General features: G+C 30.7%; 1 protein-coding gene across 1 annotated transcript; it reads right to left on the bottom strand.

Annotated features, from left to right (window-relative positions):
• Window positions 1–2,002: 2,002 nt before the first annotated feature.
• On the bottom strand, window positions 2,003–3,018 carry LOC100263072 (transcription factor MYB2). Its single transcript, XM_002282385.4, has 3 exons — window positions 2,865–3,018; window positions 2,631–2,760; window positions 2,003–2,551 (listed from the first exon to the last, which is right to left on the bottom strand). The coding sequence occupies exons 1-3, from the start codon at window positions 3,016–3,018 to the stop codon at window positions 2,050–2,052; spliced, it is 786 nt and encodes a 261-aa protein (XP_002282421.1). The 3' UTR covers window positions 2,003–2,049.
• Between the last annotated feature and the right edge of the window lie 23,933 nt (window positions 3,019–26,951).

Here is a 26,951-nt window from a genome sequence, read left to right as displayed (position 1 = left end):
CACTTTTTAGGGTTTTTCTTTCTCGTTTTATTTTCCCTTTAAAATAAAAATAAAATAGGTGGCGACTCCAACTTTTCTAAAATTAAGTTTTCACAAATAAAAAGCGAGTATCGCCGATCGAGTGGGGACGCACGTGAAAAATGCGGGTCCACAGCCAAAGGGGACGAATTGTAGTGTCGAAGATAAATGTCTAGTTTGAGAGGTTTCCCACAAACATTTACCATTTCCTTATTTCAATTTCTTGAGAGTAGTTTTAGGATTGAATTTGAATATAAAATTAAAATGAAATACTGAATTTGAATATAATATTAAAATGAAGTATTAAATTTAAATACAAAATAAAAATGAAGTTATGAACATTCAAGTAATTAAAACCCTAAATTAAATCCTATTGAAACCCTTGATGGAATATAAATTAAAGGTAAATGAAAATATTAAATTTTTCATTACCTTTTAGGTTTATTATGGCAATTTCAGGAATGATTTCCATTAACCCTAAAAAAAATTAAATTCTCATTTAAGCTGATTATGAGTATGAAAAAGATTATATTTTAAATTATTGATGGTAATTTTAGGAATGGTATTCGTTACGTGAAATAATTAAAACTCTAACTAACCTTTTATATTTGTGATGATAATTTTAGAAATGACTTTAATTACGTTAGGTAATTAAAACCCCAACTAGATAAAAAGATTAAATTCTCATTTAAATTGATTATTAGTATTGATAAGAGTATTTCTAAAAATAAAAATATGAAAAACAACTCGTACTTTTTATAAGTAGTATAGATAGTTTTACATAATTCTCCCTTTTTTATATATATAGTTTTCCTTATGTTTCATTTTGCTTTGTATTTCTCACGATAAATTAAGTAAAAGAAATTAGAAATTTTTTTAAAATATAATTTCTCCAAAATGTTGAATTGCATCATTAAGCTAATTGTTGAGGGAAAAAAATATTCCAAAATTCATGGATAAGTACTCCCCCACCAACTCCCAAAATGAGATCCACCCATCCCAACTTTAATATAATATATGAAGGAATATACACATAAGTCATATAGGAAGGAGAATAGATTCTCAAATACTCGTGGAGTAAACGTGTCGATATTTCCTCCTTCATAGAAAGGGAGAATTAGATGCTTGTTGCTCACTCTTCTCAATTTACTTTCCCAAAATTTAACCAAATTAACATTCAATTTAATAGTAATTTTCAGATGATTAAAGCATCTTCTAATATTTAAAAATATTTTCCTCACAAAGTTTGGAGTTTAATAAAATTTTAAAAATTACTTTTGAAGCATATTCTAAAGTGTCCGTTAAAGTCATTCTTATACTAATATTAATGGATACTTCTTCTAAAAATTATTATTTTTAAGTACCTAGCATATGCTATTAAAAATTTAAAAGAACTTTTTAAATACTCAAATATTTATAGATTTTTCATAAAAATGTATCTAAAAAGAGCAACAATTTAAAATTTTCCTTTTATCAAAATAGTTTATTGATGGTTTAAAAACATATTCGAAAATAATTTTAAAAAATATTTCTAATATTTTTAATATAAAAATTAAAATTGTTTCATAAAATAATTATTAAAAAGACTCTAAATTTAACAAAGAGTTCAAAGTTTACGGGAGTGTAATATTATTGAAGTAAACTCTTTATAGGTTATGTAAAGAAATTCCAAAAAATGATCGTCGACTTTGGGATTGATTGGAAGGATTTTGAAAGAGAGAAGAACATAACCATACAATAATAATAATAATAATAATAATGTTTATTGAATTAAAATTAAATATATAGGAATCAAAGAGGCCTACATCCAAAGATGTGTACTCACCAGCGGCCCCACTGCAGAATGCAATTGCGCCGCTTTATTAGCAAGGTACACAATTCTTCGCCCTGATCTTGCATAAAGTACACTCCAAAAACTCACTTGATAATTTTTATACAAGTTGGAATCTCCTCATTGGAAGCCTTCTCATTTTGAAGGATTATGGGTAGTTGTAGCAGACTAGGAAAACTAAAACAAGTAGTCCTGCAAATTCAGTAAAAGGGAGCAACCAGATGGTGCAAACTAGCTTTGCTTGCTGCACAGGCTGCACTCAGATTGCCATGGAAATCATCCAAGTTCCACAGACCATCCCACAGCATGTCCTCACTTGAGGATTCTTGGGTAGACACATCTGCGTTGGGGATGGGAAGATGCACATAGCCATGCTCTTCAGCTGCATGATGTGTACTGTAAATACAACTGCCCAAGTCTTGCCTCGCTTGGGCCATTGGTGTGTCTCCAATGTCGGGTTGGTCGAGTAAAGCCATGATCCTTTTCAGGTCCAGTTGATTCAGTTGTTGTTGTTGCTGCTGCTGCTGTTGCTGTTGCTGTTGCTGCTGCTGCTGATAAAATTGTTGCTTTCTTAGGAGGCGGGTTTTCGCCTTCTCAGACTTGTCGGAAGGGAGTTTTCCCTTCTTCTTGAAATGGGTCCTCCAGTAGTTCTTGATTTCATTGTCTGTTCTTCCGGGCAAGCTTCTAGCAATGGTCGACCATCTGGATCAAAATTTGGTTTCTTTAGCAATATTCAAATTGTTATCAGGATAGTAAAGACGGGTGGTTAACAAATTCTTACCTGTTCCCCCACCTAGCATGCAGCTCTAGAATTATGTTCTCTTCATGTGGGGTTATCTGCCCCCGCTTGAGGTCTGGCCTCAAGTAATTCACCCACCTCAGTCTGCAGCTCTTCCCATTCCTTCTCAGTCCTATACATCCAAAAAGAAAAACAAAAGGAAACAGCTGAGTTCCAGCTTGAAAGAACATATTAGAGTGAAACTGAGTTAGGGGGGGGGAAGGGAGGTTCAATTACCTGCAAGTCTAGCCACAGAATTCCATCTTCCTTCACCATGCAATTTAACATACTCAGTGAGCAATCTGTCCTCTTCAGCAGTCCAAGGGCCCTTCCTCCACCCTTCTTCTATGATCCCCCAACCCAAGTGCCCTGCCATCATTCCCCAAGACATGTGCAATCAAAATGGCTATTCCTGCCTTCTAAAGTCTGTGACGCACCATATAGTTTGTGTTTGTCGCATATTTATATATGCCAAATACCACGATCAGTCAATTAACTGTCCTTTTCAAATCATCCCTATCCTTCCTCCTTTTTTTTAAGTGAAGGGGTGACTTGCCTAATGACCATTATGCACTTCACATATTCCACTGATATGGGTACGGACATATATGTATATTTCATTTGGATCCATTTTTCTCTCCATAGAAAATATATATATATATAAAGTTGAGTCAAAAGAAAGTACCTTTTTTTTTGTGTGAGCATGAGCCCAATTTTCAACACCAACCCTAGTTCTAATTTGATTAATCATCAAGTGGTTGGGATGTTCCAATCAAAGAAATCAGCAGAGAGGGAGATGAAAGGCAATAACTGAAACACGAGGGCATTAGGAGAAGCCCAAAAATATGCCAAGACAATGGGTGACATGTTCTAATGAGTGCATAAAATGAATTATAGAAAATATTTATGGTTGATGCTAAAGAGAGGCAAATGCAAACAGGACTTTCATTTGGAAAGGCCACGTAGTAGTAGGGCTTATGCATCAGGACACTAGGAATTAGTAGCTCTAAAAATAGGACATAAAATATAAGTGGGTGGATGGATGTTTTTTGCTTGAAAGCCACTAGAGGACCAATGCGTGTCCAGCAGCTGTTGCATTTGCTTGCTTCTTAAGGAGAATGATACATGGCGATCTTGATTAAATCTTAATTAAATAAATTTTGTTGGATGCCATTTGGGGTATTGGAGGCATTAGATGTAATCATCTCATAGCAGTCCTTCCTTTGATGCGTCATCAAAGGACAGGTGGTGTTTTTGTGATATGATTTTTGGATGGAGGCTGGTTTCTCGACTATCGGAGGCACAGACTCTTCGTGCTATTCAGCTTCAATAGTGTCAAATTAATCACAACTTGGCAGTTCGATTGATTAGGGTTTGATGGATTGCAAATCAAAACTCGATCTATGTTTAGGCTAGAAAATGAAGCCGTGAAGGGTATATAGCAATTTATAATACAGAGTGTTTGATAGATCAATTTATTGACTCAATGATTTAATTTATGATATTAAACATATCGCGTAAAATAAATTAATTTATTGGTATTAATTTACATATTGTGTAAAATAAATTAATCTATCGGTATTAATTTGTTTGTGAAATATTAATTTTTTTTATCAAAATACAATTATTTGAAAATATTAAAAATTCTATAACAAAATTATCATGCAAAATTTGATTTTTTGAAAATACAAATATAAGAAACATAAAAAAAATCAAATTTTATAATAAACTTGTCCTTTCAACGAAGGAAATGTTGAATTTATAAATATTTTATTTTATAATTATATATATATATATATATATATATATATATATATATATATATATATATATATAAAAGAAAAAAAAGTTTAGATCTTGTTTGATAATTATTTTTAAAAGTAATTTTAAAAAATAGTTTTATATATAGTCTTTTATTTTTAATCATTTTACATATTGTATACTTTTAACATACTTTTAATATTTTTAAATATATTTTAACAATAATTTAATATTTAATATTTTATTTTTAATCACATAATTATTTTAAAAAATCCTTAAAAAAATGAAAACAACTCAAAAATATTTTCAAAAAACATCCTATTTTTAGTTTTTAAGAACAAAAAATAGAAAATAATTTATAGTTGTCAAACACATTTTTCTACTTTTTTATTTTGAAAAACAGTTACAAAAAAGACTTTAATATTCATAGAATGAATTATTTTCACATGGAATGGACTCCATTTAATACAAAGCCGAGTAATTATAAAAAATAAAAAAAATAAAAGAATTAAAAAGAAGAATGTTTTTCTATTTTTTCATTTGATCATCTCATAGATGTGTCATGGTGTGATGTGAGTTGCATGGACACTCCATACAATGACAAGTGAATCCTACAAGTTTGCACCCCCCAAGTGATTATTTCAATTAAAAAAACACCCGAATCCGTGTTTTGTACGGATACTCGACACCCAAAGAAAAAGTCCGAAACGTGTAAAACAGCTAAGCCTAAGCGTGGGCGTGTCTCGGGGTTGATTGAGATAAACCAAGCAGCGATTTCAGTGGCTGTGTCGACAAAGCAACAAAAGCAGAAGATCTCCCATATACTTCCTTGTTCCGCATCTTTTTGTCATTTCCATACATTTTTTTTCCTTTTTTTTGGGATGTCTTTTCCAAGTAGATTAGGATTACACATTGTGGGGTTTCATGGAATAATTATTTAGTATGAATCTCTTTTGTTTTCTCTTTATTGGAAAGACACTTATACATACATATGCCTCTATCTTCTAGAAGCTTTTAGCTTTTTGCTTAGAACATACCCATGAAGGAGAAGCACTCTATGTCTTTCCCTTTTTTAATTTTTTTAATTTTTTTTTTTTTTTACAACACAAAATATTTTCCCTTGTAATTAGAAAAAGGAAAAAAGAAAAATTGTTTCGATAATAGTTGGTGTAGTGGAAGAAATTAGAAAAAAAAACATGGAAGTGATGAGTGTGTAAAAATTAGGATGACAAGTATATCATGATATCCACTTTAAAGATTACCCTACATATTTATTAATAGCTAGCTTCCAAGCTGTCTGTTGTGTGGAAAGGAACATCTACCAGTGCGCTTCTTTGGGTTTGCTACATCTTATCGTCTCGGATCTTACATTTACAAATTCTTTTACCAAGTTTCTAAGGCTATTGGTTTTGTAATTAATTATGTTTTTTCTTCTATTTTTGGTTGAATGATGAATTGGTTAATTAGGTCTACATTTATCAAATTTTCAATTAATTGAGTGTTTAATAAACTATTTTAATAATTTAATTTAAGTCATTAAATAAATTAAATATATTTAGTAAAATAATTTAATAATATAATTTACAGTAAAAACAATTAACTTATTCTTAAATTCGTATCTTTATTTTAGTTTTTATCTCATTTATCTTAGTTACCCATACAATCTCTTTTACTATTCAACGATTTTCATTGTTACTTACTCTAATTATAATTTATGATAATAAATATGTTAATTTGATGATTTAAAATAAAATTTAAATTAATTTTATTAAAAAAAAAACCTTAATATTTAAAGTAAGAATTAAGTAATAAAATTTAAATCAATAACATAAATATAATTGAATTTAAAATCAACTTAAATCATTAAGTAATTTGTATTAAGTTTTACAAAACATCCCCTAAATTTATTTCATAAAGTTTTCCCACACACATTAACTAGGTTTTATTTATCCATTCATTCGATTAACAAGTTTGAATAATTAAATTCTTAAGTTTTCTATTATTTCTAGGTTAATCTGGTCTTTTTCCTCTGCTATGGCTTGATTAATTGTTTCTATTTTAATATTTGATTCAACAACTATTTTTATAGTTTATGCTATCAGTTATATCCTTATTTTCATAAATTTTACTAGTATTTGGGTAATTTAGGGTTAGTTTGTTTGTCTAGAGTAATGTTAATTTTAAATAAAAATTAAGACTAAATAGTGTTTAATAATGTTAAGTATTAAATTATTTGATTTTTTATTTTTAATTATTTCTATTAAGTATTACGGAGTAAAAGAAAAAGAAAAACTATTTAGTTTTTTTCTATTCAATCAAAAACTTTAATATATAAGTTATAAGTAAAAAAAAAAAAATAGTATATAAAAAAATATGACCTGTTTTTGAAAAAAAGTTAAAAAGTCATTATTGGTTGAAGAGCAGCATTATTCATCTCCCATAGGACGCTCGTATGACTCAAACTCATGATCTTAACTTTGATATCAATTCTTGAATCGGGTTTTAACCATTTCATTTAAAAACCAACTGATAATTAATAAGGATAAGTCAAACTTTTTATGATATTCAACATTATTTCCCATACACCTATTTTAAGAATCATCATTTAAGTGATTCATCCTCGTATTTAAGAACCACATTATTACATCCCAACACATACCTAACCAGTAATCAATATTTATCGATATTATCATACCATATTTACGGTTTTACTTCTTAAGATATTTAGAATATGGTTGATGGAAGGTAAATTAACTGTTTTTTTGGATAAGAATTTAATTATTATCCGAGTGCCGTCACTACCGACGTTAATTGACAAATTAAAGACTTTTTTACCACCTCCCTATTTCTATGGCAATCACTATCATAGAGTAACATAATTGTTATTAATATGTTAGATTTAATATTAAGGTCCGAAAGCAAAGTGACCTTTGGTTCATGTCTTTTTTTAACTTAATTATTAATGTTAATAAGACTCCAATAATACTAGGATCATCTTATTAAATTTTGATTTCAGCTTTATCCAGTACTTTCACTTGAAAGTAGAAATAAAAAATCATGTTGGATCCATGCGCGTATCATTCACAAAACATCTATCATTAAAAAGCCATAAATCTAAATAAATCATTGTAAAGCTTCTTCCCCTTAAATTAATAAAGTTATCACTTAGATCTTATTGGGATTTACTTTTAAGAAGTTAAAAGTTATCTTTTAACCTCAATAAACAAATTTATTTACATATTTTAATGATTTTGTTATAAAAGAGTTTAAAAACCATTTTTAAAAAATAGTTTTTCCAAAAAATGATTCCATGTTTTTTAAAATAAAATATTGTTTGTAATTTTGGAATATCATCCAACTATTTTCTATATTGCTAAATATTTATCAAAAATAATTTTTATTTATAATATTTCATTTCCAATCTTTCTTACAATTATTTTTTAAAATAATTATTCGAAAACAAGTTAAAACAATTGAAAATCGTTTAAATATGTTTTTTGAAAATACTTTGTTTTCAAGTTTCGAGAATAATTTATGCTTTTTAAAAGTAAAAAAATATTTTTAAAAAACAAGTCCCAGATATAATCTTAATATTTAGGATGAATGAAAATTTCTTTTACATCTAATAAACCTTTTACAATAGTAATATTTTTTTTTTTAATTATAAAATATGTCGTGCATGACATAGGATAGAATAAGAGACACAATTATATGACTTATCCCATTTAATAATGGGACAAGATATGACAGAGCTACCTACCAAATTTTTTATCTCAATTATTAAGGGCGTACGATAAAATTTAGGTTATTAAATAGCAGTACAAATAATAGATTAATGTGAAAAAAAATATAAACCAAATACAAATGAAAAGAATAAGGAGAAATAACGAGACCAAAGTATAAAAGAATCATGTCTATCCACAAATAATAATAAAAGTAGAGTCACTAAAATCTTTAAAAGAGGAAACCTACAACCCACACAAAGCAACCATTTTATGACACCAAAATTAAACCTTTAATAACCATTAGATTTAACTTACAACATGAGTCATGTTAAGGTCAATTCTTCCTACTCCAATTAATTTTTACACTCTTAACTATATAATTCCACATTTTTTTATTATATATTTCTTATTTGATTATATTTTTATTTTATATAATATAAAAAATAGCTAATTCATTCACATCTCTTAAGATTTTGGTTAAATATACTTAATCCTCATTATTTTAAAATTTTATCAAATATGTCTCTAAGGTTTTGGTTAAATACACATGGTTTTCATATATTTGAAATTTTATTAAATATCTTTCTTATTTTAAATAACAGGATAAATAAATGAAAATTATGAATAAAAAATGAATAATATATTTGATGAAATTTTAAATTAATAAGAATTATGAGTATTTAATTAGACTTTTTAAAGTGAATGAATCTATATAAAAATAATAATAAAAAAGAAACCTATAATCCGGAAGCCGACCACGAATATCATATGAGAAATGCACTCAATTGTCTTAGAGACTTAAGTTGATCTAAAACGGGTATACAATTATTCGAATTGAGACTACTACTTGATGTCACTTTGGTATCAGTGCATGAAAAGGGAATGAGAGCCAGTGGAATTAAGATATTAAGGTAGGTAAGCTGGTATTTCATCACACACCATCAATCATTTCGATTTTTGACTCTTTCTATTGGCTTTGACTGTATCAATCAAGGTCGGTTAAAAGCAGATGATAAACAAAGGGAAAGGTACATTGTGATGTGATAAACTCGGAGCAATGCCTAAGCAAAGTGGGGTGAGATCAAGTCTGGTTTACTTTGACCATACCTGTCATCCCCCCTGCCTAAACCCCACACAAATATCTCCAACAGTTGTGATTAATCTTCAAATAGTTTCATCAAAGAATTAAAAACAAGCATTAGATTAAAGAATATTTTTTTGGTACTATATTGAAAAGAAATCAATAATCACATATCATCGTGACATAAGATTTTAGTTGACATCTGTTTATATTTTGATCTTATTTATTTACATATCTTTTTAAAAATATTCAATAATTCAGATTTATGGTTCTGTTTATAGCTCGGTGTTTTCTTAAACCATTAACAAGGGCTTCATTTATATATCAATTAAAGAAAGTCTTCAATGGTTGTAAAGATTAATCTAGGATAAGGGTGGGGAGTATGTGGGGTGACTAGGGTTTACGCAAGGTTGAGATGCTATGAACTTAGAGGAGTTCAAATCAATGAAAACAACACGAGGCTTATAAATTTATGTGAAAATAATGATGCAGTGATGTCAAAAGTAAGCATTAAATCTGTCACCACTAGTTTCTGTCGCTCCCCCCATCTCTTTTCACTTGGGCTTTCGGGCACTACTAATCCAGCTATTATCATCTGTACTTTGACCAAACCCGCTATTAAAAAATGAGTACTACTCCCACGGCTGCGGCTGTTAAGGGTTTCAAGCCAAGCACCTTTTGTGTTTTTCAAATTGGTAGACATACTTTTTTAACTGGTTAGGTATCATGCATGCGTAGTTCCACACATTAATTTTGAGTCAATGAGTCAACCCTTGGCATGATCCGCGTTGTACAGAAACTGGGTAGGCAAATATTGCCATCGTCCTCACCATACATCCACCACTAAGTGCTTGGTACTGCAATGTCGACCACCTATGAGTGTCTCTTTTATCTTATCCTTCCTTTTTTCTTTTTTCTTTTTTTTCTTTTTTTCCTTATTCTGAGTAGGACATTTGTTTATGTTTGTTCAAAGGGTTGGGAAGGCTTGTGAGATGAAGTGTTATAGTTGAAATTGATATTTCTGGGTGTAACTCGATTTGATTCAGATTTAGTAAATATCATGCCCAAGTTCAGCCTAAATTTTTTAATAGTAGAACAGGCCAGACAAATTGGACGTCTATTGGGCGACAATCTCCGGAATATCATGTACAAGTTCAGCATAAATTTTGAGTAGTACGTAATCAAATTCTAAAGCTGACTTAATATCCCATTATAAAGAGTTAATTACACTTCAATATTATCTGTTATTGAAATGAGATATAAGCTCAAGTCTGTAACTTACCATTCACTGTATGGTATTCGTAATCTAACGAGGTATATGTTATTAATGTCTCAAGATTACCCCTCAAATCATTTAGTCTTAATTCTTCTAATTATGTGTTCTACTAACCTACTTTAATTTTATAAAAAAACATATTTTAAATTTCAGTTAAGTTATTATTATAGTAATAGGTTTCTTTATTACATGTGCTTAGGATCACCTTAAAGAACATGTTGTTTTAAACCCATGAGATATTATGATGTATAATTTAAGTATATCTATTGTTATCTATCTTAATAAATAGTAACTTAATATGTAACAAATATATGACTATCGAATAATTAAGAGGTCATGTAGTATAGTTGTTTGGTGAATTACAACTATCTAATAGTTAATCTCATGATTCATCATAGACCCTATTAAATATGTAATTATATACACTAACATATTTACCATGAAAAAACTATCCCGATTATTAAATAAGTCATCCCTTAAATTAGAAGGTAATGTACCGATGGATTACCAAAATTTATAAACCAGTTATAAACAATTTACCATTTGTAAGAAACCCATGATTTAAATTTACTGTACAACTCTTAATATATCCAAATTATGTACAATGCAAGTAATATAAACATGAATATTCGATTAACAACTAATGTAAACAAGAATAAAACATAAGAACAAAAAATTATAATAAATAAATTTATTAATGAAATCTTATTATTCCATCCTAATATTTCCATCTTTAGGATTAGTGCCTTCCACTTTTAACATATATATATATATAGTATACCCATTAAGAAAGTCAAATATCCATGATTCCTTCTATTAAACTCATCTTAGGATGGTGGAAAATAATATATATTTGGAAAAGAAAAGAGAGAAAGAGAACCTTTCCTTATTCCTCTACTCCTAGACTTCCCCATTATGGATCCTTTTCACAATGTAACACTATCTACTTTTAAAATTGAAAAAGAAAAAATCATACTCACAAAATTTTGTCAAAACATAACAAGCTATGTACCCTTCGGTCAACCATTAAAAGTCAATGATCTTGCAATTTTAGTCTTCTCAAATTACACATGGGCTTTTAATTTTTTTTTAAATGGAAAATTAATTATTTTTTATTTATAATTGGAATGGAAATGCTCTCATTGTTCTAGCAATCCTAGTTTTAAGGAAACTAATTACTTAATCAGATTCCATGAACCTTGAAACCATATCCTTAAATTTTAAAGTAAAACAAACTTTGAAAATATTTAATTAAAATAAAACGTAAATATTTTTCTATTTTAAAAATTTAAAGGGTTATTTGATTAAAATGGTCATTAAAAACCTAATTTTAGAAATGCAACCTTTTATATTTTTTTTTGCCTCATTTTGACAAAAATGTCCTTATTTTTTTATATATAAAAATAACTATTTCTTTTAAAATATATACATAAATACTTTAAATAGTTAAAGACAGTTATGTAAAAAATGGATTGCTCTTTAAACAAAAACATGGGAAAGATTAAATTCACAAATATGTGTATTATTTGATCTCTTTTAACCGATCAATTCATTTTTAAACATCATAATTGAACTTCCTCATAAACAAATCTAAGCAATTAAGGAGAGAAAACACATTATTCCATGGACAACATACATTCTTATAAAGACAGGATCGAGGATGAACAAAAAATGAACAAAAAAGAAACACTTCAGTTTTGAAAATCAATTAGAACTTTGAAGAAATCTCCCAGTTAAATATGGAGGAGTCACAATGGTCTCACTTAAACCCCATATAACTTTGACAGAGCTTCTATAAAGTACTCAGACTTTCAAAATAGAATATGAAAGAGAAGATGAATATGATGCACAGTAAAAACTAATGCACAATTGAATTTGAAATTTGAAATTTCATTCAATAAAAGAACACATACAAGAACTTTGAAGATATAAAACTTACAATCTTTGAAGCAAGCTCTAAACAAAATTTTGAGAGCTTTGAGTTTCTCAATACAAGGCTTTTAGAGGGAAATCTTACTCTTTCTCACTTTAGAATTCTCTCTAAAAATTTGTGATGCCTTACAAAGAGGAATTGAGTCCTTTTATAGACTCTTTGAAGCGGAATTGATATCCTTTGAAGTCCGCGGATTTGAAATCTTTTCTAATCCACTGAAAGTTGTTTGTTTTTTTGTGCAACTGTCTTTGCTTTTGAAAGGTGGTATTTCAGCCCACCGAAATGATCCATGGTTTTGAAGAGCGGTTTGAATTGTAGATTTGAGTTGTTCAGCAATATGTCATTGTAATGAACTTCTGTCATACAGCTGTCCTCATTGTCGTCAGTTTGAAATGTGAGGTTGCCCATTCCCCGGGTTTTGAGATGGTTGAGTAGGCGGTGATCTTTTGAAAATTTGGGATGAGAATAACCCCAAAAATCTTGTGCACATTTATCATGAGTGGAGTCTCGCAGAGAACCTTTGATAAGTAACCCAATCTAGCACTTTTGAAGAGATTTGAAAATGGAATTTGAAGAAGTCTTGGATGCATCAACCCAAGGGTGTGTATGGCAAGCCACGACACATGTCTTCGTTGACATCCCCTAAGAAAGCAAATGATGCAGTATCATCATCATCAGAACTAGATCCAAAAAACTAGGATAGAGTTTCAAAAACTTTTTTCTTTAAAAGTTTGAGATGTTTGATGAACTCCTTACCAAAAGGAAAAACGGTTCGGGATAAAAGAAGTGCATCAGTAGGAAGTGGAGATCGATCTTTTGAAGGAGAAGGATTTGAAGGGGAATTTTTCCCTGAGATCCAATGACGAATAGCAAGAAACTGTTGTGCATTTGAAGGAGAAAAGTTTGACCACCATTTGACTTTGAATTGCCTGGCCAAATGCGCAGGAAAAGGAAAAGGAATCATCTAAATGAGAACAAAATCTCAACAAAGGATCCAAGGAATTTGAAATTTTGAAAAGAAGAATAAAATTCTTAAACAAGATGTCGGAACTAGATGGTTTCCATGTTCAACAAAATAAGAATATATTTTCTGAATTTGAGGACAAATGATGTGCTGAACGGTGCCAAAAAATAGCCAATATTCCTGAAACCAATTTGGAAAATCACTTTGATTTTTGAGTTCATCACCCTAATGAAAAAACCATGAATGATCAAAAGGGTGATAGAAAAAAGTATAGAACCAAGTGTCTATATAATCATGATAATCATAAGACTTTGGCTTAAAGTTTTTTGAAAATGTTTTGTGAGTATCAGGAGACTGACCCCACGATTTGTGAGTAAGCACTTTGAAAATTTTACATTTTGAATAACAGATTTCTATAGAAGATTCATTTTGAATATGGGAAATTTCTACAGACTCAGTATCCACCAGAATAAACTCATAAAATCTACAAGTTTTATCTAAATTGTTTTGAAGAAAATATTTTCCTTTGGAGAAGATTTTTGAAAGTTCTAGTTTCTTAGAGTTTGAAATTTGAAAAGGTTCAAGAACTTGTACCTTCATAGTATGGGCCTTATCCACATACTGTTGATTTTGACTTGAAGAAATCTTTTGAGCAAAGATTTGTTTGGACTGGTTTGAAGGCAGATTTCCTAAAACATAGAATATGTTTTGGCTTTGAGATTTGGGCTTTTCTTGTTGGGCTTGGGCCATTGCATAAGAGACTTTTGTGGTTTTTGTGGATTTGTACTTTTGAGAGCTCATTTTCCTTGTAAAAACTCACACGAAAGAAAATCAGGAAAAGAGTTTGAATCACCTTTGATAAACTTAATTTCAAAGTCAAAAACTGACAAGATGTCTTGCCATCTTGCAAATACGTGTTTTGAAACAATATTTTGAACATTCTTTTGAAGAATTTCTTTTGCGCTTTTGTAATCAACAGGAAGAAGAAATTTTTTATTGAAAACATCTTCTTAAAATTTTTGAATGCATGAAACTATTGCCAAAATCTCTTTTTTGATTGTTGAATAATTTTCCTGGGGTCCACTCCATATTCCAGAATGAAAACGGATAATGGAGATTTTATTTTGAAACTCTTGTTTGAGTATACTACCATATCCTATATTAGAGGCATTTGTCTCTATAATAGGAAAGACATCAGGGTTGAGGATTCCTAAGCAAGGAAGGCTTTTAACCTGTTCTTTGACTAGTTTGACTATGTTTGTATGTTCCTGTGTCCAAGGCTTTGGAGTTTTTCTAAGCCTAGCAAACAAAGGTTTGATTGTGGTTCTAAGGTTTGGATAAAAGTCTGACACATAGTTTAGACTTCCTAAGAACCTTTGAAGTTGGGTTTTGTCCCTAATTTCATCAGGAAATTTACTACCAAATTCTATTGATCTTTGAATGGGTTTGATAGTTCCTTGATAGATTTCAAATCCTAGAAATCTAACCTTAGTTTGGAACAATTTGATCTTAGTGGGTGAGATAACTAAACTATTATCCCTAACAATTTTTTGAAAAGTTTCTAAGTGTTTGAAATGTTGTTCCAAAGAATTTGAAAATATAAGAACATCATCAATATATACTAAGGAGAAATTAGTAGAAGGATTGAAAATGTCATTCATTATATTTTGAAACTCTGAATGAGCATTTTTTAAACCAAAAGGCATCACATTCCATTCATAATACCCAAATGGAACAGTGAATGCAGTTTTATATCTATTTTTTTTCATGAAGCTATATTTGTCAAAATCCAGACTTCATATCAAATTTTGAGAAAATTGAAGCATTATAGAGTCGGCCAATAAGGTCTTTCTTGTTAGGTATAGGATGCCTTATCCATTTGAGAACCTTATTCAAAGGCTTGTAATTAATTACAAGTCTAGGGGCTCCTCTTTCAATTTTCAAAGGTTTTTAGCATAGAAAGCAACACAACTCCAAGGAGATTGACTCTTTCTAATTAGATTTTTATTCATTAAATCTTTTATTTCTTCTTTACAATACTCAAGAAATTGAGCATTCATTTGGATGGGTCTTGCTTTAGTAGGAATTTGACTTTCATCAAATCCTTCAACATAAGGCAAAGAGACTTTATGTTTCTTTCTATTCCAAAAAGCATTAGGTATAGAAGAACATAAATTTGTTTCAATTTGGCTTTTTATCTTTTCAATTCTTGTTTGAATTTCTTTTTATAAAAGATTTTCTTCTATTCTTTTGTAATGTATTTATTTTCCAAGAAATTGATTTGTTGTTTTTCTTTTGAATTAGATTTACTTGATTATCAAGACTATTCAATTCTTTTATCTTTGGAGAACTAAGAAAGTCAAAGCGAATTTTTTGTCCTTCAAAAATAGTTTTGATTCCTTTTGCATTAACTCTAAAGGGATAGAGGAGACTAAAGAAGGGTGTTCCTAAAATTATTTCTTTGTTCATGTCTTTTACCAATAACAGTGAAATTTTATAACAAATATTTTTGTTACAAACATGAGCATTTGAAATTTTATAATTTATTTGTAAGGGTTGTTTGTTTGCTCGTACAACTGTTTGAAGAGTTTGTTCAAAATATTTAACAGGAATTAATCCTTCTTGGATATAGTTAATATCAGCACCAAAATCAACTAATGCGATAAACTCTTTTAAAAAATTAGGTTTGATAAAAAATTTTATTTTGATATGCCATTTTTGTTATAGTGTTTACAAACAATTGAGAAGATTCTCCTTCTTCCAATTGTGTATTTTCAATATTTTCAATTTCTTCAACAATTTGATTTTTTCCCTTCTCTAAGACTTTTAGTCTTGTTTCTAAGTCTTCATTTTGAATTATCATTGAATTGATTTGAAGTTTTATTTGACTAATCTCATTTTGAAGGTCCTGTATTCCTACAGACCTAGGTTTATTAGCGAACTTATCTAATACAGTTTTTAGGCTGTATTGGTTATTGTTTTCTAGATTCTTATTATTACTTTGTTTTTGAATTTCTAAATATTTTTTAAAGTATTCTCTTTGAAGTTCTTTATCAGGAATATTTTCTATGATTTCTATGAGAAAGTTTGACTCACTAGATATCATATTAACCTATTTGATTTGACAAAGACAATTTTCTACACAGTCGCAAGATGACTGGGAAGAAGAACTGGTTGACTCATTTGAGGAACTTTCTTCAATAAGAAGAAACTGATTGTCACTAGATGTTTCCATCGAGGAATAACTAGATGAATCTAACTCAGTTTTTATAAGGTTTATCATTTGTCTTTTGAGACGTTTTCCTATGTCTAGATCAGCAATGATTTCTTTGATTTTGCAATTGGGAGCTATATGCCCCTTTTTGCCACATTTGAAACATTTAATGTCTTTTTCATCCTTCTTTTTAGAGGGAAAGTTTTGATATTTTTTATGTTTCTTATGTTTGGGTTTCCTATAAAAGGGTTCTTCTTTGAGTTTTGAATATTTTCTATTTGCTCTTTTCCTTTTGGACTTATAGAACTTTTCTTGTGTAACTGAAGGAGGAAGAGAAATGTCATACTCATATTGGGCACAAAACGATCCTAACTCTTTCTTGGCAGATTTAAAGTCCTTTTTTATGGTAGCATTTACCTTGATCAATGAAAAAAGGTTTAATGCTTCTTGGCTAACAAAGTTTGCTAGTTGTCCATATGTTAAAGAATCATAAGGGATAATACCATTGTACATTTCTTTGATTCTTACTTGTACCCTTTGACTAAAAACTTTGGGTAACCCATTCAGAAAACTTTCTTTCCAATAAGGTTGGTTACAATATGTTCTTGAGTCTATTTTGACAAAGTATACTTCCTTATACCACCTGTAATCACTCAATTTCTCACAATGAAGACTATGGAGAATCTCTGAACTTCTAGATTGGAAAGAGACTGGGTCTCCAAGGAAGTGTTTGGTCATAGCATAGATTAAGATATGAACCGAATTCTGGTTTCCTAATTCATCTAGGCTATTTTGAATGAATCTTTTTTCTTCTTCGGTGAGAGCATTATCCCACCATCCTTTGAGTTGTCCTGTAAACCCTGCAATGAGGTGTGTACAGATCGCCTGGTTAGAGTTTCCTCTGGATTTGTAGAGTGTGGAGGCCATGATCATTTCTTGAAGAATATTCAAGACTTGATGATTATTAACACCATCTATGTTCCATTCATAGATGCCATTTCCATCATACTTTGATTGCACTATTTGACTTCTTTCTTTATATTGAAGATCAGGAGGTGTTGGTCTAGGACAATAATTTGTAGTTCTAGTTTGTTGTTTGAACTTATGTGCAATCCTGTTTATTTGAGGATCTTTTTCCTCAAACATGGCCTGAATTTGTTCTACATTTTCAGGATTGATTTCTTCTATCATATTGACAGACTTTGTGTTTGAAGTTGACGCTCTATTTGAAAGATCTAATTGTGCAATTTTATTTGTTAGAGTTTGCTTTAAGTCGTTTGAATCATTTGAAAACTTAAGCTTATGATTACTTATTTCCACCGATTTGAAAATTGGACAATTTTTATCTAGATTTCTATCTAGAAAATGGGGAGTGATAATTTGACGAGAGGTTTGATGTTCTTCTAGTTTATCTTCCATCCTATCTAGCTGAGAGGAGATAGTACCTAAAATTTGATTGGTGAAGTTATTTTGTTGTTGAAGGCTTTTACAGTCTTTTAAAGTTACTATTCTTCTTTCATCGTCTTTAGGATTTATAATTTTTAATGGTGAAGCTATTACTTCCATAATTTGAGCGGTTATGGTTACTTCTTCTAAAGGAGGGTGATTTGAAACAATAGTTTTGGACGCAATTTTCCAAACTTGTCCCTTTTGAAGAGTATTGACCTCTAAGAAAGGGTAGTCAAGGTTATTATTTGAAGCATACATTTCAAGGTAGGTGAACATAGGAATATCTATCCTATTTCTTTTCATACACTTGTACCATTCATCTATAAACTTATGTCTAGTTTGAGTGGTGAGTTTTGTAGAGAAAAACCATTCTCTTTTTTCCTTATGTTTTGGAAGATGCAATTCTTTACTAAGGTATTCCTTGTCTATTTGAAAAGGTTCAGTGACTTCATCAATAACCATTAATTGATAAGGCTCATCTGGTGGTAACATTTAAGAGGGAGTTGGTGAGGTTGGCGGAGAAGACTCTTGCATAACATACCTTGGATGAGGAATGTTAGGCCTGAAATCAACATTATTTAGTTTGACAGACGGTCTTCGAGAATTTACCTCGAAAGATTGTCTAGGAGGGGAGGACGTTCTACTTCCTTGAATAGAGATTCTACTGCTCTGTCCTATCTCCTTTGGAGGGAATTGGATGGTAACATTTCCTTTATCATCTTGTGTGATAAAAAGAGGCTTTCTACTTTGAATAGGCTTTGGAAGAGCTAACTAAGTAAAATTCCAAGTGTTTGAATGGGTTAGATATTCCCAAGGGATCTCTACAGGTGTCATTACTGTGGAGTGTTCCTCATTGGCTTGCAATAAAAGGGTTTTCCCTTTTGTGGGCTTCAGCAAACACTTTGCATTTACTGATGTGGTCATTGCCTTATAGTATAATCGATATACAATAAGAATATTTTTTGCTCTAGGATCCATGTCATAACCTTTGGTTTGAACATTTAGAGTTATAGCCTTGTGTATAGACATATCATCTATACAACTTAACTCTAGGTCAGGAAAACAGTTGAAGTAAACAGGGCCATGTGCAATGTTTGATTCTATGACTCCTAACAAGGAATCATCAAAGTTGTTGTGCCTTGCATCTCTAAGACAAGCACAAACTGGTTTGTTTAACCCAATCCGGGTTAAAGGTTTGATTGCCACCTGGATGGCTCCTATATGAAGAATTTTGAATTTTTGATTCCTTAGAATTTATGTCTTTTGGATTTAGAAGTTCTATAGTTTCAGTTTCTGATCCTATATAATGTGTATTTTTCAGACACTTTGATTCTGTAAGTGGATCTAAATTCAAAAGTTCCTATTTGATAAATATTTTTCTTTTCTTGCCTGGGCATTTCCCAATTTTTGATATATTGTTCAAGAAAATCAATTGATACATTCAATTGATTCTCAAATTTTGAAGTATTTTCTTCTACCATTTTGAGATCATTTTCCATCCTGTTTATACTACGACTAGAGCTACTTCTACGAAGATTTCCAAACAAATTTGACATTTTGAATTATGTTTTCTTTGTTTAAGAGGGCAACTTAGTGGGACCATCGGCGGGAACACCTAAACACCACCATGGCTACAACGGCTTACCAACGCACAACAAGGGTTGACCAACGCTAAACAGTTACAACTTAAACAAATATTCATAAAATAAATGGCAAATTCAGTTTGAAAATATATATCTTTTAAAATATATATGTAAATACTTTAAATAGTTAGAGACATTTATATAAAAAATGGATTGCTCTTTAAACAAAAACATGGGAAAGATTAAATTCACAAATATGTGTATTATTTGATCTCTTTTAACCGATAAATTCATTTTTAAACATCACAATTGAACTTTCTCATAAACAAATCTAAGCAATTAAGGAGAGAAAACACATTATTCCATGGACAGCATACATTCTTATATGCAAAATAAACTATATAAAACATAGCACCAATTATAGGAAAGTAAAAATGCATTAAATAATAAAGAATCTCATGGCCCAAGAATTGTGAATCTGAAAAGAAGAATATAATCTCCATGCATGAGGAACTCCAACTTCAGCGTATGCACCAATATACCAATCATGTGGAACTATTTTTAGGAAAATTTCCTCGTGATATGTTCGCTAGAAAGGGCTGTGAAGGCTCCAAAATGTGGCTGAACTGAAGCATCCATAGGCTGAAAAAATTTGACAGCAAACTAGGCATTTTGTGGGCTGTGCGCAAAACTGGGCTGAAAGCATGGGCTGAGTTATGTGCAAAATATCTCCTTGTGCTGCCTAGATTTGCCATGGAAAAGGCATCCCTTTGCTATTTTCGATGCAAAAAAAAAAAAAAAAAAAAATCCTTTCCTTTACTGCCATGATTTGATAAGAAACGTCCCCTTGCTACCATGAATTTTTACATAGAAAATAGGCAACACCGATGCTCTTAAAAGCGATGACCAATCTATGTAAAAATTAGAAGTTGGAAAAACAAATGCGCCTATGAGCTTACAACCGAGAACCATTAAAACTATCAAGAAAAGCATGGAAAAGTAAAATACTATACATGCTTTCCTAAGCCATGGCATCTAAAAAGGCTATCAAATTGAGATTAGAAAAAAGGATTTCCATCCTTTTCTAAGTTTTTATATTCTCTCATTTTAATTGAAGGAGAAATTGTAATTTTGTCTTCATAGTGAATATTTTTTCAATCTTACCACATCAAGTTTTCCCTTATAATTAGAAAGATTTTATCAAATAAGTACTTTTACCTATTGTTTTATTTTCAAATTATTGATGTGGGTATCATTTCATAACAGTAGTATGAGAGCCAAGTTTAGGATAGTAAGTGGTTACTTGTTTGGTTAGTACATATCTAGGAAAATTCTATTAAAATGGGGATAAGAGCTTAAGGAAAGCGGGTTTTAAGTAGGACTATTGTGACCCCTCCACTTTCTTGGGGACTTTCTTGGTGTATTTATAACATAGACACTTACTACCATTCTAGGTTACTATTCATTGTAAAAGTCAAACAAATAGCGATGAAATTTGAAATAGAAAAGTTCAATTGGAGCAATTTTAGGTTGTAGAAAATGAAAATAAAAGTCATCTTGAGAAGAAAATTTTTTAGAAGTGATTAGTGAAATACAGAAAATGTTGAAGGCAGAATATGGGAGCAAATGGATGGGAATGTCATTTCAAGCTTGCATTTAGCAGTAGCAGATAATATACTATCAAATATCTCAAAATTATAGATGAAAAAAAGAAATTTGGGATACTTTGACAAAACTATATGAAGTCAAATTGTTGCACAACAAAATCTTTTTGAAAAGAAGACTACACTTTTCGGATATCAGAATGTACTTCAATGACTGAACACATCAATACCTTGAAGACTCTATTCTCTTAACTATTTTCTGTAGAGCATAACATAGAAGAAAATGAACATGATGAACTTCTACTCCAAAGTCTACTTGATTCATATGATCATCTCATCATAAATGGCTAATGATGCTTCGAGGGCAATGCTAGTCTTTAATGATATTAGGGAAACTTGTGTTTTCGATTGGTAATATGAAAAATATAGGAAATTGGAAACCTAACTTTTGATTTTTCAATATAACTATTCTAATCCCAAAAATAATTTGAGTTTCATGCGCTTTAAGCCTAGTTGTTATTTTATACCCAAATTGCCCTCCCATTTCCTCCAGCTCGTCTTCCACATTAGTTTAAAAAAAAAAAAAAAAAACCCTACATTTTTCTCTCTACCCTGGTCGACACTAAGATTGAATAGAAAACTCCATCCTCTATCTGCTTCTCTCCCTCTTGAAACCCAAAAATCCAAAAACCCTCATACTTTCCTCGTGTTGATCTAAATATGAAAAACTCAAATCCCGTAAAAAAAACGGACCTCTTATTTTACCAAATATTCTCGAAGTCCCAAGAATATAGTGAAACCTAACCCTAACCTCTTCTTGTTAGAAATGGACGACAGTGATCGGAGGGCATGGGATACCCATCATTATCGACTTCTTTACATGTGTTTTAGTCGCACTACACTTTTCAAGCTATTTCCTTTCCATCTCCCTTTGTCCTCTCTATCTCAGAATTGTGATGGAGCAGTAGCACCGACAACATTTTCAATTTAATCATTCTTGTTGAAGGACATTTGACTCTGCCTTTTTTGTTTTTTATTTTTCTTTGTTCGTCCACAGGTATGATTTTGTTGTCTTTTGTCATTTACCACTATCAACAATGTTCATGTCCAAATCTAGGGTTCCTATTTGGGTTTTTGGTTTTCTTTAATTCTTCAAGCTATTTGTGTTGTTTTCTTTTATTTATTTATTTATTTTTATTTTTATTTTTTTTGTGGGGGGGGGGGGGGGGGGGGGGGGGGGGGGGTGTGGGGGGGGTGTGGGTGGGTTTGTATGTTTATTTTTCTTCCATTGTTGTGGAAATCACAATATTGAGGTTCAGAATTAGGGGTTTGGTATAAGGATTTGGATGTCAAAATCACGAGATTTTGGTGTTTGATTAAGGTTAGGTTTTCTGTGTTAATGTCTATTTTAGCACATATATGTATGTATGTTTTAGAAAATGTCGTCTTTTTATGTATTTTTCTATATATTTTTGTTAAGAAATTCTTTTTTATATTGCTATTTCTATCAAAATTTAAGGAAAATAAATTTTCAATTTTACAGTTTTTTCTGTATATTTTTGTTAAGAAATTCTTATTTTTATTGCAATTCCTATCAAAATTTAAGGAAAATAAATTTCCAATTTTACAGTTTTTATGAATAAATACTTGAATTTGGTCAAGTTGAGTGGATAAATTTCATTCTAAGATTCAGAGTTTTTTATTTGCTTTTATTTTCCCACATTTGCTTAGCAATCAGAATGAAGGTGGAGGCTGGAGTTAGTAGGAATTTTCATTATTGTCAGAATAATTCTACAATTTCTTGTTCACATGGAATCTATCTATACCATTTTCATTATATCAGAAGATTTCTAGTTGCCCACATAGCCGGTATATAATTCATATCTTTTTTTATAATCAAATGGTCAGAATTTAGTAGCCCTCAAAAAGTTATGTTTATCGGCTTATCTTCAACTTGTGTTTTTCATTTTTATTTTTTGTTGGGTCTTTCTATGCTCTCACATGTTTAGCCCTTTTCTCTTCTACTTGACCTAATAAAGGTGAAGACACCTTGAGCACTTGGAGATGGGTGCTTTTACTACTCATTAGTCATTTTCATAATTATAACAATAACCTGATGCATGTGGTTTTGAACCAGATGTTTAGCTTTTGCATTTGTGAAATGATTAGCAAAGCAAACACATTCAACTCGTATGATTGCTACCTATGAATCTATTTGTTTAAATAATTACGAATAGGAAGCTTAAGCATCACAAGACACGGTCTTATTATTTCACTAGATGAGAAAACCTTCATTGCTCTATGCAAACCATTTCCTTCACTTTATCATTACATTGTTTAAGTATTGGAGTGGCCATTTGTCTACTAGCTAGATTCTTCTAGACCTTGAATTTTAAGATCATAGATTTGGCTAATAAAAAGAGTCTGCCTTTGGATATGTCATCCATGAATTGATAGAAGTATGTCTTTCATACAAGGAAATAGATGTGTGTGCATATATATTTAGAGATATATATTACAGTCACAATAAATCTTAGGTATATTGAGAACTTTTTAACTTGTGTTGAATTTTTTATGTGGTTGCTTTTGCTCCAGATTAACAATGAGAAAATATGTGCTTCATGATGAAGGTGTTCAAATTAGCTTCAAAGTTGTAGGAGCATGAGGATTCTCATGGCAAGTTTCTTTTATCTATCAATTTCTTTTTATTTATGTATTAAAAATCCTTCTTACATATCTTCTTAGTGGATAATGTAAATTAACATAATCTAGTTGCATTTTTCTTTAAAATTTGGAAACATATCTACCCCTTAGAATTTTTCCAATTTCTATTTCCGAACTCTTATGAATGTTCTTCCCATTGCAGCTAAATTGGACTCAGTGGATGCAGTCTGTTCAAAACTAGGTTATTTTAAGCACTTTAGTAGTGAACAATGCCTCAATCCTCATCTCCAATCTTTTGACCAACACATTATTTGTGAGATATGTGGCACCAAGCAGCTAAAAAAGAACATCAAGAGGCACCTTAGGACACATGAATCAAGATGTTCCCCTAAGAGAGTCAAATGTCACTTCAAGGGTTGTCTCCATTGTTTATAATTGCCATTTGTGTTAGTTAGTTCCTGTTCGATTAACATAGATATTTAAGGGACACTATTACCATGAGATGCTTGGGACCCAAATTTTGGCATTATGTAAATGTTAGAATGTAGAAACAAGAAAGCAGATAATGATGACATGCTTAAACAAAAACATTACTCGTTGTCTGTTCTCCAAATTAAATATTCTAAGTAAATGTCATTCTAAAGTAAGGATAGGATACTGGAGCTCATGGTTACCATTTGGGAACAGGCTTTTTATAGTCTGTATAGGTCATTGAAAAAATGTCTTGTACAAACTGTTTACAATAAGCAGAGATAATCTGACTTGATCAGACTTGTTATTATAGTAATTGAATTGAGCCTTGAACCTTATACTTTGCCACTATTAGGCAATAATGTTTTGAAACCTAAAAAGGGAAAAGACCTTTTGGTTTCTATCTAGGTGGTATAATAGTTGTAAAGTTTTAAGTGTTCTTTATAGTTTTAAAGAGATCAGAGAGAGAATGTACCCTATAATAATCCAACAAAAACATGAACTTTGCGGAGGAAAAATACACTTATATTATCTAATTCAGCAAATTAAGTTTCCACCACTTATCTTTGTTAAAAAAAATAACAAATCATAATTTTTCTTTTTTTCTTTTTCTCTTAAAAAAGAATTGAAAATAAAAAAACTACAATATTCTAATCCCACCTCGGTGAACCCATACAAGCCTGATAGCCACTCTGTATTTTCCATATTTTCCTCTAGTTCCCAATATGATTTATGATATCACCTAAGAAAACTACATGTAAATCACTTCATGTACAAAGTAATCAAGGAATTTGCAACAAGTTTTCACAACATAGGAAGTTGGTTTCCCATTCTTTCCCTCCATCTCTTTTTCGGTTTTGTTTTTTACTCAAAGATTAAGGGAGCAAACACATGAATTCCTCCTACTGGCATAAAATTGTTGTTGTTGTGTGACAGATGTCACAATTTATTTGTTGCAGAATTCGTTCTTGAATCTGGTCAGATTATAGCGAACTTGTCCCTATTTTTTGAGTCCAAGCTTTGATTTATGTTTGTCATAAGTTTGTCAAAGCAATGGAAAGATGTTGCCTTTGATCTATTAGCTGCATAGTGAGAAACAAAATGAGGTTCATCACTACAAACATTGACATGTATGGGAAAATTAAGAGGATATATGTTAGATAAAGTGGCTAACAAGGAGTGCATGATCTAAGTCATAGAAAGCACATAAGTTCCATCAAAGCTAAAATAAAAGAAAACTATATTCTAGACACAATGAATAAAACCAACCCTGAAGCAAATAAGCATAAAAGAAGAAAACTCACATCTCTTAAACATTTGACCTACCTTAATTGCAAGGGAATAAACCAAGCCACCTCAAATAAAGGGGAAAACTAAACTTCATAAATAAAAAAAACCAATGATATTGGATTTTTTGGTTATCATCTGATTCTTCTTTTTCTTTGCACAAACAACAATAATTGGGTAAGGTTCACACATGTTCTATAAGATGCTCTAATATATGTTAACAAGAATATAAAAAACGGATATAAAAACTTTTTGATTAATCTTAGGGATTACATGAATATTATATACACTTAATTAAAACAAAAATATAAAATAATTTGTCAAAGTTACGTATTCTAAATCTTAATCCATGCTTTCCTATAAAAAAAATTGCTATGGTTGAGGAATGAGCTACCTAGGATCGATAAACTTAGTACCCAAGGTTCACGAACAAACTACCTTAAGCTCCATTAAGGTAATATCTAAGGTTCACAAAGGTAGTACCTAAAGTGCATTAAGGTAGTACCTTAGGTAGATTAAGGTAGTATCTAAGATGCAGTAAGGTAGTACCTAAGATGCATTAAGGTAGTACCTAAAGTGCATTACGGTAGTACCTAAGGTGCATTAAGGTAGTGCCTAAGGAGAACCTCCCGAATAACCTATTTGAGCATAATAATCCCATGCTTAATTAAGGAAATCGTGCACTGAGTAAAGAAGTTCAACATTTATCAATTCATCTTTAAACTAAGATGGATGTGAATGTCAAAGCTAGGTCCTATGATTGAGCAACATGGTACTTAGGCTTGACAAAGTAAATACAGTTGGTTCACAAAAGTAATACAAAAGGTTCACAAATGTAGTACCTAAGGTTCACTAAACTTGTACCTAAAGAGCACTAAGTGATACCTTCACATCATTACGGTAGTATCCAAAATCCACCATGTATTTCATGTTTCTTGTCTAAAGTGGGAAACACAGTGGTTCCATGGAATACACTTCCTCCTTTAGATGATGAAGGGTGATTGAAGGTTGAACCTGTTGCCATTTTGGACCATAGGATGATAAAGAAAAAGAACCCAGCAATCACACAATTATTGATTCATTGGCCTATCTCATATCCCAAGGATGTTGCATGGGAAAATTTTACAAGATATCTAGTATCATTTCCCTCAATTTAAGCCTTGATGACAAGGCTAATATCAAAAGGGGGGGTTGTTATGTGATCACTATGGAAGTAGAGGCAGAGAAGAAAAGAAAGAAAATAATAAGTAATCATGGACTGTGGAGCATAAAGTGAGAAGCAAAATATTTAATCAAGGGATTAAATATTAGC

Source organism: Vitis vinifera, chromosome 5 (assembly GCF_030704535.1).
Source record: "Vitis vinifera cultivar Pinot Noir 40024 chromosome 5, ASM3070453v1".
Classification (NCBI taxonomy): domain Eukaryota; kingdom Viridiplantae; phylum Streptophyta; class Magnoliopsida; order Vitales; family Vitaceae; genus Vitis; species Vitis vinifera.
The sequence above is the reverse complement of the archived record's forward strand: the minus strand, read 5'-3'. Positions and strand labels throughout refer to the sequence as shown.